The 14,949-nt window shown below is 36.0% G+C and overlaps 1 protein-coding gene across 3 annotated transcripts in view; it reads right to left on the bottom strand.

Moving 5' to 3' along the window:
• LOC101889805 (guanine nucleotide exchange factor DBS) overlaps positions 1-14,949 on the bottom strand; it is a 260,338-nt gene that overhangs the window by 231,471 nt on the left and 13,918 nt on the right. Inside the window, exon 1 of one of the 3 annotated variants that reach the window (XM_059120100.1) lies at positions 6,709-7,192. The exons of 1 other annotated variant lie outside the window; for it this stretch is intronic. In XM_059120100.1, the coding sequence (XP_058976083.1) occupies positions 6,709-6,772 (64 nt within the window). In that variant the 5' untranslated portion in view covers positions 6,773-7,192. Of the gene's footprint in view, positions 1-3,163; positions 3,281-6,708; positions 7,193-14,949 lie in introns of those variants that run through there. One more of the 3 variants, XM_059120099.1, reaches the window with a different exon arrangement.

The raw sequence follows: 14,949 nt of genomic DNA, 5'->3' as shown, positions 1-14,949 counted from the left end.
ATTTATACCAAGAAGACCTCTTGAAGATCTACTATATATACAAGACTTCTTGAAGCTCTTCTACGCACTGAAGACCTCGAAAGGCCCGTTTCCAGATTTCCAAATATGCAAAAACTCGTTGATTTTCTTTTATCAGCCCTTCTGTATGCCTGTTATATGTTTGCTGGACATCAACCTCCAAATGCCAGTATTGAATTAAAAGAAATCCCATGTTTTAAGCTCAATATTCAATAGTTGTCACTTGAGACACTTTTCTGTACTCGGTAGAAGGAAAACGCCACAGCCAGTCTAAAATCGATTTGCTCGTATTGCTTTCATTTCGTCCTGCATGTTGTCAATGTACCCTGATCTCTCAATGTTTTGTTCTCTTTGTTCCCCTTCTTCTTCTTCGTCGTCGTCGCTTGCCTGTCACCAAAGCAACGACAAGTGTCAATTTCATCCTTTAACTGGCTTTCATGTGACATGTTAAGTGATTTTTATGCTTTCATGATTGTTGTCGTCATTTGACTCTGACTGATGCTGGTGCTGATGCTGATGGTGGTACTGGCACTGACGTTGATGATGACATTTTGTGCTTACAAAAGGGATAATAGTTGTGGTTATATATCTTTGAGAGACGACAACGCACACACACACCCAGCAGCAGCAGCAAGAATGACGGGAAGTGAAAAAATGTTATCTCTTGATAAAATTCTAGGTCGAGGATTATATATTTAGGAAAATTTAGTTTAAGTGGTGATAAGAACATAAACCAGGAAGGATTTCTGTAACAAAAAACGGAAGAAGATTTAGAGATTTTGGGATATTCGTGTATTATAAGTTAATATTTACAAACCAATATTGAAGGCATCAATGGCATTAAGCCTTAAAAATTTCTTGGAGGAATTTCTAGAGTAATTAGCATTAGAGAATTAGGTGGTATGCAAAGGGTTTAAAAGAATCAACCTATAAAACTGTATTATTATATTTATATTAATATCCTCAGCCATATGGTTAGTTATACCCTCAGATAGAGAGGGTATATATCATTTGATACGTGCCTCATCGAAATAACAGTTTTAGACACCAGGTTACTTTGGACCAAATCCGTTTCAGGATATTTGGAGTGATGTCCGCCCGTATGTGTGTCTTTCTAGCTGGTTCGCCCCATAACTTTCGAAGGGAGTATCCGATTTGGTACAAACTTGATACATCGTAATATTATTATCAAACTTGGATCGAGTTTGGAGATGGACAATATCGGTCCACTCCTTCTAGTACCTCCCTCCATAAAAGGTCGAAATTTTCAGAGAAAAATATTTTACTGCGCAGAGAGAGAAAGGATAATCCGAGTTTGCTCCAACTTTGCGAAACCTAATATTTCCTTCAGTTGTATGTCACGTGCAAAAATGGACAATATCGGTTCACTCCATCAAGTACCTCCCCCACAAACGCCCAACATTTTGAATAATTATAACTCTTATAAAATGTGATGTAAGAGGCCGATTGTCTTCAAATTTCACACATCCCAACATTTTTTTTTACTAACACAAGGTCTGGTGTGAAGATGGAGTATATTGGACCACTCCATCAAGTACCTTCCCCACAAAGCGTCAAAATTTGGAATAATTACAATTCTTATAAAAAGTGAAATAAAAGTCAGATTGCCTTTAAATTTCACACATCCCAATAGTTTTGTTAACACAAGTTCTGGTGTAAAGGTAGGATATATCGGCCCACTCCTTCTGGCACCTCCCACACAAACGATCTCAAATTTGAATGTCTCTGAAGCCCATAGGGCGGAAAATTAACATCCGATTCCATTCAGACTTGGTACAGCTCAATATATTTATCAATACTAGATCTTTTATAAAGATAATAGAGATCGAACCATTCCTTCTGGCACTTCTCCCACATAGGGTCAAAGTTTTGAATAAATAAAACGATCATAAAATCCGAAATAAGTATCCGGTTCTCTTCATATTTTACACATCCCATTATTTCTACTTATACAAGATCTGCTGTGAAGATGGGATATATAGGTCCACTCCCTCTAGTACCTCCCCCAGAAAGGGTCAACATTTTGAATATCCATTAAGCTCATAAAACGCGAAATTAACACCTGATTCCATTCAGACTTGGTACATCTCAATATTTCCATCAACACAAAATCTGTTTTAAAGATGGTAGAGATCGAACAATTCCTTCTGGCACCTCCCCCAAAAAGGTTCAAAGTTTTGAATAACCAAAACGATTTTAAAATCCGAATCTCACATCCCATTATTTCTACTAACACAAGATCTGCTGTGAAGATGTATATATCGGACCATTCCCTCTGGTACCTCCCCCACAAAGGATCAAAGTTTTACATAACCAAAACGAACATAAAATCCGAAATAAGCATTCGTGTCTCTTCATATTTCACACATCCTATTATTCCTACTAACACAAGTCCTGCTGTGAAGATAGAAAATATCGGTATACTCTTGCAGGTTCCTCAACCACAAAGGGTCACAATTTTCAATACTTTTATCTGTCATAACATGCGAAATAAGTCAGCGATCCCTTACAACTTTCTACATCTATATATTTCTCTCAACCAGAAACCTGAGATGAATACGGAATGTATGATTTCACATAAAATTGGATATAATTGCTCGATTTTCATGCCAATAGTTTTATCTGTATTTGATGAAGTATGGAATACTTCCATAGACTATATCTGGTACATCACGCACATTTTAACATTTTCTACAAATTTTCACATATCTCATATAAAGTTAAGGTAGTAACCGATATAGTCCAAACCTGGCTCGTCCCAATATTTATATCATATTTATTTAGGTCCAATACGGAATGGACAATATTGGCCCATTCCTTCGGAAGCAATTCCAAAGAGGGTCAACAATTTGAAAAATCATAACAAAAGTCAAAATATATTAAAATAATCGAACATTGGCTGAGGGTATACATCTGTCGGCAAAATCGACTGATACTTTAGAACTTGTTTTTTTATTTACATTTAATGCTCATTATTTATTTAGTTATATGTTTGTTTATTTGAATTTTCATATTCTATTAATTGGTTTATTTTTTATTTATTATTATTTTTTTCAAGAATCACACCAACATTTTATCACTGCTATATCCACTCCGTAGCTACATTTCACCCTCTGCCACTTACTTTTCTTTTTCGTTAATTTTTTAACTTTTTCATAATTTTTCTTAAAGAATTTTTTTGGTTTCATCATTTTTAATGACTTTCTTCGTTTCACCTTCCGATTTTAATAAATTAATAAAAAAAAAAATATTGCACAAAAATGTGTTGCTTTTTACAATTTTATTTTATTGCCTAATGCAATTGCGTTCGAGTTTTAAACGATAGCGCGGTGCACGTAATAATGACAAATCGCCAATTAGGCAAATACGTTATGGCTGATTGAAAAGTAAAGAAACCATTTTTTGTTTCAACTCCCACAATGAGTATAAAAAAGATCCGACACCGAGGGAGAGCGATTGACAGAAAAGCAAACAAGGGAACACACACGTCTCTGACGCGGTGACTACCGGGGAATGACTACTGACAACGACGGATCGATGACGAAGATACGATCGTCTGTAATATGTTTAATTGTTTTATTATTATTTATTCATTCCAGAGCTAGGTGCCTAAAGCTGTTACTTATATTCGATCGTTGACGACATGACTTGGCTAGTAAACAATTTTTCACTTTTTATTGAGTCCATGAATTCCTTGGTATTTCTTTCAGTTCTTATCAATCAAAATCATTTTCTTCAACAATTTCATGGTATATTGATAGGATTACATTAAATACACTTCTCGCCATGGTTAGATGTCCATGGCAAAAAAAGGTCTTAAATGAAGATAAAAATAAGTATATCATATACAATTAAATGCATGTTAAACAAACCCAATAATATTTATGGGTAGTTTTACAATACATAGCTGCTGTACTTTCAACAAGACGATGCACCACAAGCAACTTATTGCTCTTTGATATTTTACGGGAAGTTTTCAAACGGTGCTATCTCTTGAAGGGGTAATCACAATTGGCCACCGAAATCTTGTGTTTTAAAACCATGTGACTCATTCCTTTGGGTCGTGGGAAATTGGTCTATGCCGTGTAGGTATGGAGACAGCCTACAAGTGGTTTTCCAAAATTTCGTGAAAAAATAGAGGTTCTCTTAGAGCGTTGGACCTCTATTGAGATCGAGATCCTTTCTGACACGCCTGGCTGAGGGAGTTTTATGCACCATATAATGATTTGGATGACTGCCACGATAACACCCAAGCAGCTACTGCAACGAAAGCATATGGTTATGCTGACATATGGGAATGAACTTCACATCCTCATGTAAATTACCCACTGGCTTCATTGTACACTGTCGCAGTTCTCATGGCAGCATTCAGGAAGGTCGAAATACTTGTCGATTGCGTTGCACTCGTATTCGCAGACCACACTGGGACAGCATAGCTGACCTCAGACCGACCTTTCACGTTATAAGAGGTCAACAAGGACTCCTTGATGAGGACCTTGTTCCTACCTTTCATTTTATCACAAATAATTGTGGCTTGCGCGAACGACTTAAACATGCTGTCGAATGTGACCCCAAGAATCTTGAGGTAGTTCGTGGTAAGAATTAAATTTTATTCAAACTGCATATTCAGCTGTTTTCTCATCTCATGTGGTTAAAATATTCCTCGTGTGAAAGTAACCGACACGTTCCGCCAGATAGTTTAGCGAGATGTTTGGCCTTACACAAGTATCATCAAAAACGGCTCCCGACGCCATTATCGTACAATCATCCGCATATGTTACGATCTCTATACTGTTAAACTGTTCCGGACATATCACCCCACCTTAGGCAACTTCCTTTTTCAACCGACGGGAATTCCACGTACGACTAGCGTTAATCATTAACTTGGTCGATTTTCCAGGCTTCGGGAACAATGTGGGTGGCTGGCTATAAGTTCAGTACGTTTGTCAGGTAATCAACACCCGATATATCCAGTTGTTTTACATTACCAATGAGATGGCTTAGGCCGCGTAGGGGCGCTTTTAATGGCATAGAGTTTCGCATCAAATTTGCAATATCCCCCATTGTAAACTGTTCTCAATGGGTAGTTATCCTCCTAATAACTGAAAATTTCAATGGAGGTTCACTTTTTGGTACAGCCCCACGTACCGATACCTCCTGATTTCCGGATATTTTGAGATTTCAAATCAATTTGTTACCAAATTTGAGATTTAGTCTTCCCAAAATCGCTATTTATCCCCTTAGGCATATGGCTACAGAGGGTATATATCATTTGAAACGGCCAAAACGTGTCACATCGAAATAACGGTTTTAGACCTTGTGCCTATTTGGACCAAATCCATTTCAGGACAATTGGGGTCGACCTATATGTCAAATTTCACCTATTTCAATTTTTTTATTTACCTTTTGGTACCTCCCCCACAAAGAGGTTAAATTTTAAAATAACCAAAACCCCTCATGGGTTGGGAATTTATCATCCGATTCTCTTCCAATTTCAGTAAGGTTTATTGAGATGAATGGATTAACGGTTCACTCCTTCTAGTAACGAGTCTAATTCCAAAATTCTTTAGTAGTTTCCCCTTTAAGGGTCAACATTTTGAGTAATCATCAAATAGGTAAAATATATTAAAATAAAAGGACATAGGCTAAGGGTATACAAAACCGACCGATACTTGCTAACTTCTTTAATTTTTAATTCTCCCTCGTAAAATTTTTCTGAGGCCCTCTACTATTCAGAGAATCCGCTGAGGTTGCGTGCTCTTATGTAGGGTATCAAAAATCCAAAACGCACGTAAATAGGCACCACCATCCCATGTGATATTGTTCAAAAGCTAATTATTGCTATACTTAAATAATGGGGTTTTAAAAATGTTACCTCCACTTGGTAGGTATGATTATACAAAAGCCATAGACTGCTACAATCTATTCGTCAATTTAAAAATTAACATACAAATTTGGTAGCTATAATAATAAAAAATATGAGAAAAAAGAAACAATTCAAGCCATGTAAACAAAACATTATTCAAAAAGTAAATTCTTACAGCTGTGCCAGGGGATCTTCTTCAGGTTGGTTATAAAGAAGTTATTAAATACCACACAAATTTAGTATTCCCCGCACGTATGTCTTTACCAAAAAGGTATTTTTGAGTCATTCATGTAATCAATCAACAATTGCTAACCGGGGGTTGTCGGCTTACTCGTATTCAAGAAGAAGCAAGGTGCCAGTAGTGACTTTGCAACCGCAACGGTCAAGTTGAAGGCGGGCGGAATAAGGAAACATACAAAAACACAGTTCAAATAAAATGCAACATCATAAATATTTAGATAACCTGTTTTTTTAAGGTACAGTGAATAGACAAACACTTAAATGCTTTTCAAGATGACCTCTTCTGGGGAAACACCCCCAGACAGTAAGGAGACACGATAGAAAAGAAACACTCGAGACGACACAGACTGGGAGTAGCCACAGACTTTTCTTTCGCCTATGCCCCCACATCACATTAATATGTCCAATTTGTGTTGATTACGCCGCTAAACAATCATTTTATGTATGTTTGTTTATTTTTAAAAGCATTCTTATTCAATAATTTTCAATTTGTTTAAAAACAATCTTCTGCAAAAAATACACAAACAATAAACAAAAGAATTTGCACATCAATTCCATCCTACCTTCCGCCGTCGTTGACTTCGTTGTTGTTGTTGTTGTTTCTATTGTGATATTCTGTCTATTCATTTGATGGGTGCTTTTTGTGATTTGTACATGCAAATGGAAATGTAGGAACCTTCGGCTTTCTTTATTCAATTCACTTGGTGGTTGGCACTTGTTTCTTAGCTTTCTTCTTTTTTATTTAAATAAATTAATATTCTTTTGTGTTTTTTTCAAACGGCTTTTTGATTTTTATTTGGCTGCCGCCTTTTTTTGTTGGATTTTCTTGACTTTGTTTCTGGTTCTTATGTATTTGTTTGTTTGCTGTGGCAGCAAAGCTCTGCGGCGACAGCACAAAACAGCTGATTGAAACCAAAACAAAGAAAGATGATGCCAATATTTATAATCGAACGGTGAGAGAGAATTCAAAGAGCAGCCAAGAAAAGTGATGCCAATGCTTTGTACAAGTCAAAGGGATGGAAAAGATGTGCATTGCATTACTAGCATGATACAAAATAAAATTATTGCTTGCCGGCAAGTTTGTGGTTGTAGTTTTGTTATTTAAACTGAATAAATGTATGTACAATAACAAGTGGTAGAATACAACTCTTTAAATACAATTACCCTATTCGGTTCAAACATATACAGAGTATATATATATATATATATGAGAGGGTATTGTTTTCAGTTGCAATAAAATTCATAATTTTGACATTAATGGTAAATAAATTTTACAATTTTATATTTACAAACTCATTGTATACACACACATCAGAGATGGGAATCTATTTTCTTTGCAGTGAAATTTTTTAAAAGTATTAACAAAAATTGAAAAGGAAAACGTGAAAAATAAATAACTGAAGAGTGAGTGATGAGCTAGTTTCCTTATTTAGGTATGAAATCAAGCTAAAAATTGTACATCCCTGGAACATAATTGCCCATGACTACATCCGTTGGAGATGCAGTAATAGTAGGTATTTGTGGCAGACGGTATCTTTGTGCATGGAAATGTTTATGTCAAAAACAAATAATCTACATACAATTGTTTCTCTGTTAATATTCCTGCCAAAGTTGTTTTGGATGAATCAGCTGTTTTCTTACAAATGTTTTGCAAGATAGTGTTCGATTACTTTTTGAGATTTCTTCTATCGAGTGAGAGAGAAAATCGTATTTTTCCTCAGTAACTTCTTACTGAGTAGACTTTACGAGGAAAGAAAACGAACGAACCTAAAGTCTCTATCCGAATTAACCATGGTAGAAGAATACAGGTATTCGTATCGACACAGCTGCTGAACTGTCAAATTGAAAATTTTGAATTGAAGTTATTCCAGTGACAGCTCATTATATTGTTTACAAGCGTACAAAAGCATTTTGGTGAGAATTTTCCAGAAAAAAAGTTATTCGTGATGGAATTTTAGCGTGATAGTGTGATTTCTTTATATTTGGCCGGAAAACCACAAGTGGCTATCGTTAGAGCACTCCAGCATTTAAATGTGAATAAATATTTTGTGTTTCGTACCATCGCTCGTTGCAGTGATACTGGTAGCGTAGCCCTACGTCATGGAAGTGGACGGAAAAAAACAGCAACATCAGCAGAAATGGTTCGAAAAGTAAAGAAGCGACTTGATTGAAAACCGTGTCGCAGTGGCCGAAAAATGGCTCGTGAGCTAAACATATTGCAATATTCAATTCGGCAAATATTGAAAAATGAGCTCGGGGTAAAGCCATTAAAATTCCAAAAAGTGCAAGAACTTACACCGCAACAGAAAGAAAATAGACACAAAAGAGCTAAAGAATTGCTTCGCTTGGCCGAAACTGGTGAATTGCCGAATTTGGTTTTCTCCTATGACAAAACATTCGTTGTCCAGCCGTTTGTAAACAAAAAAAATTTGATCGTGTTTACTTGTCAAAGAGGTCAGCTAAAAATGTGCACCTTCGGTAGGCCACCAGAACTCAAGCACCGGCCATGGTGATGTTGTGAGCCGCCATAACAGCCGATGGTCAATTTCCGCTCGTATTAATCGACCGTGGCATCAGAATAAATACCGAATATTATCGCGAAAATATTCTGGAGGGTGTATTAAAGTCTTAGGCATGCAAACATTTTGGCCGCAGACCTTAGACATTCCAACAGGACTCAGCACGTGCCAACCAAAAATGGTTACAAAATGAGGTTCCTCACTTCATTTCCAGCGTACAATGGCCAACAAAACCTCTGGATACCAATCCGTTGGACTATTGTGTCTGGAGTATTTTGGAAAGCAAGGTTGGTACTAAAAAATACCAGTGTCGATCACCTCAAGCAAGCGCTTCGCCGGGAATGGGCCAAAATACCGCAGAGCAACATTCGGGCTGCGTGTGACGGTTTCATTGGCCGTGTGAAAAGTGACCAATTCGAACAAATCTAAACTTATTCTAAAATTTGATGCAATTTCCGACATTTTTTGCTTTCATTCAATAAATTTTAAAAAAAATTAAAAATTATGGCGTTTGACGTCATGTAAAAAAATATAAAATTCTACTTATATTTGAAAAAAAAACTATTTAAATCTTTGACAATTAATGTCCCAATCGTTAATACATCTACCTGTATTCTTCTACCGTGGAATAATTTTGAAAAAATTGTAAACATATGTTCATCTACGAAGAAGCCAGCCGATGACTTAAGCCATCCAAATATACTCTTTATGCATTTCCAGCCTTATTCTTGAAAAAAAAAACATTTTAAAATTTTTGACATTTCAATGTTTCCAAGCGTTGATGCATCTACCTGTATTCTTCTACCATGATACATACACAAAATTGTCAGATGTCGGGCACACTTAAGGTGAGAATACATAAAACGCGTCTCTATTGGCTTAAAGGTGGGAACACATAAAGTGCTTTTTTGGCTGGCTTAAGTCATCAGCTGGCATCTTCGTAAAAGAACAAAGGAGTTTTAGGTTGACTAAGTTCGATTTTGGTCCTAGGCTCCTTTGTTCATTTTCCGAAGAATCAAGCCGGTGACTTAAGTCAGCCAAATAAGAGCTTTATATGTATTCCCACCTTAAGTCATCGGCTGGCTTCTTCGGCATTATTGCTAGGCATATAAATGTCAAGTCATTAAGGGAAACGAGAAATACGGCTCTGGCACTCCTTTATGAAATGTCACAAAATATGCCATGCGAAGTCTTCAGGCTGTTTATGTACCCTCACCTTTAGAAAAAATGTAATCAGCAGGTAGCTCTACCTTACCTTTTTATTGTAACATGATGATGTGTAAACTAGCCTTTATCAAAAACCCGCACCTCTGTAACGCGTTCATTCATTTTGTCCCTTTTTAAAGCCAAAAATATTCAAACTTAAAATTAATATATCCCCAACAATAATTACTTGAGTGTCATATTACCAAAAACTGGGGGAGAAAATAATCTTCCAATGCCTTTTCAATTAAAAATATACATTTCTCATTTCCCTGCCAATGAAGCAATTATGCGAATAATGTCTTTGTTCGTTATGGCCCCAATACCTCCCAAGCAAAAAAACAGAGACCCAAAAACTTGTTAGCAATACTTTTGGCCAGAAACAGAAATATGCAAAATATTCGTTCTCATTTTAATAGTTTCCCACATTCGTCGAGAACTGCCACCAGCCTTCCTCCCTCAAAAATATCCATATGATATCCATACCTTCTCCTCCCAAAAAGCAAAGCGAGAAAACACCAAATGAAACATTCATAATGTTTTGGAAGCAATGAGTCATTCTGACACTCTTGTGCTCACAATTTTTGGGGGGCTGGTTGACAGGCTGACTAATGCTCAAGGTCGTTAACAAAATTGAGAAGCAAAAAAATCCAAACCCAGGCAAATGCAACATAAAAGAGTGAATGAATGAACGAAAGAGAATACACAGAAAAAGGAACAAAAGATAAATCCACAAAAAATGGATTCGCCCCTTAAGGCTCGACACCGTGGCAAAGGGAAGGCCGGCCGACAGTCAGCAACAGTGACAGCAAAAACAAGTAAAAAAGCTGTATGTTCGGCCGGGCCGAACTTTTAATACCCTCCACCATTTGGTACAAATTTGGCAATTTCCAAAAAAAAATAAAATAAATAAATAAAATAAAAAAAATCCTTTAAAAATTCTGTTAAAATCTTAAAAATACCGAATGTCTATACGACGACGTATACATGCATAGGCAACTTTTGTCATAACCCAACATACCAAAATGGCTTGAGAATAATATTACATTAAGCTTATGAACATAAGCCTTAAGCTTGAGAAAACATTGAAAAATGTTTGTGTAACAAGTATAGAATAATCGAAACGGAACCCTTATTTATAAGCTTATACTTGAAATTGTAGAATAAGCTTACAAAAATAATATTATAATAAGCTTATTTTTGTAATAGTATATAATATTATTATTTTTTTAATTTTTAATCATTTTTCACATTTTTTTCTTAATGGACATCCCAGTAGTCACTGCCTCATGTGGCCTTGATACCCTGACGCTTTCTTCTCCCTTATTTGAACTTCTGCATCTCTTCCACTAAGACTACACATCTATTGAATTCCTTCAACTTTTTTGATGCTTCCAATCTGAAATGGGATTGGAATAATTTATGTGAAAGATTCCCGGATTTATTATTCATGCATACCTTAAGGGTTCGGTCCAGAAATGGGTCCTAAATTCGCGTGATTTTGTTTTCTGCCAAAGAAAATAATTTCTTGCTGACAATTTTCACAAAAAATCAAAACTAATTTGTCAACAAGGGACAGATTTGAGAAATGTTTGTGGAACATAAGTGTTTCTCAAGCATTGTTGAAAAATTATATTTTTATAATATTGTTCTCAAACTGCATTGTATTTTTGGTATGTTGGGAAGTTATTACAACATTTAAATGCGAAACATGAAGAAAAATTTGTTTATAATGTAGCTAAAATCATCAAAATACCGAATATAGGGGGTACCGTTATATGGGGGCTATACCAAGACGTGGACCTGCACAGACAATTTTCTGGAATGGGCTGAAGTATCCATTACGAACTTCAAATGCGAAATTTAAAACAATCCCGGTAAATAATGTTGCTAAAATCATCAAAATACCGAATATCGGGGGGTACGGTATATGGGGGCTATACGAATACGTGGACCTACATGGCCCATTTTCTGTTTTCTGCTGCAGTATCTATTACGAACTTCAAATACCAAATTTGGAACGGTTCCGTTAAATAATGTCGCTAAAATCATTAAAATACCGAATTACGGGGGTACCGTTATATGGGGGCTATACGAAGACGTGGACCAGCACAGATAATTTTCTGTCTTAGGCTGTAGTATCCATTACGAACTTCAAATGCCAAATTTGAAACAATTCCGGTGAATAATGTCGCTAAAATCATCAAAATACCGAATATCGAGAGGTACCGTTATATGGGGGCTATATGAAAACTTGGACCTACATAACCCATTTACGAACTTAACCTGCCTACTGGCAAAATATACATGTGTGCAAAATTTGTTCGAAAGATAGCGTGATTACAACAGACAGACAGACAGACGGACAGACAGACAGACACACAGACAGACAGACGGACATGGCTAAATCGTCTTAGAATTTTACGCTGATCAAGAATATATATATACTTTGTTGGGTCTGACGTGAGTATTTCGAGGAGTTACAAACGGAATGACAAAATTAATATACCCTCCATAGTATGGTGGAGGGTATAAAAAATGCATCAAAACATATCAGCCAGCAATGATTATAAAAAGGAGCAGGATAACAACTGCAGCAACAACAACAAACAATATTCCAATGAACACTTTTATTAAGCTGTAGCCATCAGTAGCAAAATCAACAACAAAAAAGACCCGAAAGGATTGCAACAAAACAAATGGAATAATGATGACGACAACGACAATGATGATGATGATGAAGACGATTCAAACGAAATGAAAAAAGAGCTCGAACCGATGCTGTTGTGGCTGCAACTGCTACTGTTGCACCAGCAGCAGCGGTGGCAGCAGCAAACTAAGCTGTCGTTCTTATGTGCCACAAAAGAATGTCAGACAACAACCCTTAATGGAAATGCAACAACAAACATATGAACGACGTACACAACCATCCTCAAACATAGCCACACAAAATCCCAGTCATCACACACATCAGCGGTGGCGGGCGGGCGGGAGGGGAGACCAATGAGAAACATATTCATTGCAAAAGAACCGCACTTCATCAATCCCCTGCCGAATATCATCCTCCTCCAACTGTAATCTGAAATGTTAGTCAGCATTAAGTATGTATGTTACAACAAAAGCAACAACAACCATAAATTGACATTAAGCTAAACACCAGAAGGCAGCAGAAGCAGCAGCAACAATAACAGCAACAGCAAAGATGAAAATCATAACAAAGTGCAGAACATTTACGACTGTGATCAGGGATGGGAATTTTAATTCACAATAGGTGTGTCTGGTTACGTTTTTCTGCAGGAATTTTCCAGCAACTTCTTTCTGAGAGAGTAAGGTAGTTTTATTCTCTTTTGCAAGAAAACTGTAAACAAACGAAATCCATGCTGCATCAGCTGATTTGTCAAAACAAAACAATTTGTGCGTCAGAAATAGAATTAATTAAAAATGAGCCGAAAAAAAAACAAAACAATTTTCCATGATCCAAGTATAAAGTCCCCCTTCCAGCTCAGCTGATTACCAAACGATCTGTCAATTAAATTTGAATTCGCATCGCATATCTGCTTGGACAATGAACTGTCAAACCAATTTTCAAATTGAAAATTTTAAATGAAAAATTATTAAAATTTGAAAAAAAATTTTGGAAAGTGCATATCAACAATCTACGATCGGTGTCGTATAAGAAAATTTATGAAATGTACTTATTTAAAAAAAAAACATTTAAAACATTTTTACATATCTACAATGGTAGAAGAATGTAGGGAACATTGATATATCAAAATTCTTAAAATGTTTGTTTTTTTTATATTACTTTGTCAGTTCATTGTCCCAGCTGTTGCGTCAATGCGTCTACCTGTATTGTTCTACCATTTGTTATACATACAAAAAATTGACAGCAAACATATTAGTTAACGTTAACTTCTTTATTTCTGTTTCTGTTGCGCGTGCAAGTTCGATGGCACTTAAATATGCTTGCAAAATGCTTACAATGCATTCATGTCATTCATTCGTATAAACAACAGATAAATGCTTACATTTTAAGAAACCTAACTCTAAGAAATAATAAAATCAAAAGTGCTAACGTTGCACTAAATACATTGTCCAACAAAACTTAATTTTAAGAATAAAGGAAAAATAAAGTCAGTCCCATTTGGTCACTCGAAAAAGAACGTTATGTTTAATTGGCGCCCAACGAAAAATTAAAAGCACCCAAACGGCTGCAAAGTTAATAAAGGCACCTCATGAAGCTGCAAACTGTCAACTAAAAATTAAAGCACCCAAACGGCTGCAAATTAATAAAGGCACCTCATAAGCTGCAAACTGCTAACTAAAAACATCAAAACCTGTGGAAGAAGGCACCTCATAAAGCTGCGTACTGGTAACTAAAAACATCAATAACCTGTTGAAGAAGACACCCTATAAAGGCTGTAATCAACACTAAATCCCCAAAAGCTGTGGGAAAAACTTGTGGAGTACGAGAGAGTCAACGACATCCAGCCGGCTCAAAAGATTGAAGACACCCCCTTAGTAGCGGAAGCAAAAAGGAATACGGAGAATCAACAGGAGACGGCATGCTCTACAAAGTTTTATTGTAAGTTTAGAAAGAAAAGTGATAGTGTTTAAGTGAAGAAAAAAAACTAAAAACATTGATAAAAACAATTTCCCTATTATTAATTTTGAAAAGTTAAAACAAAACAGACGGCATGCTCTATAAAGTTGTATTGTAAATTTAGAGATAAAAAGTGATAGCGTTTAAGAAAAAAAAACCCAAAAACTAAAAACATTGATAAAACAATTTTCCTATTATTAATTCTGAAAAGTTAAAACAAAACAAAATTGTAAAAATATAATTTGTGTTCTAAAAGGTTAGCAACTAAATAGTGATCGTTTAAAATGTCCAACCCAAATAACCTTATCCGACCACCCATCCTTAACGTCAATAACTCCGACGGACAAAATAATAACGGACAGAATAATAATAACAATAATAGCGCAATAAATTCAGCAAACATGGAACAAACCATTGCCAGAATCTGTGCACAGCAATGCCAAATTGCCATAGCCCAATTTTTAAGACCTAGTTCAGAC

Source organism: Musca domestica, unplaced genomic scaffold, assembly GCF_030504385.1.
Source record: "Musca domestica strain aabys unplaced genomic scaffold, Musca_domestica.polishedcontigs.V.1.1 16, whole genome shotgun sequence".
Lineage (NCBI taxonomy): Eukaryota > Metazoa > Arthropoda > Insecta > Diptera > Muscidae > Musca > Musca domestica.
The sequence above is the reverse complement of the archived record's forward strand: the minus strand, read 5'-3'. Positions and strand labels throughout refer to the sequence as shown.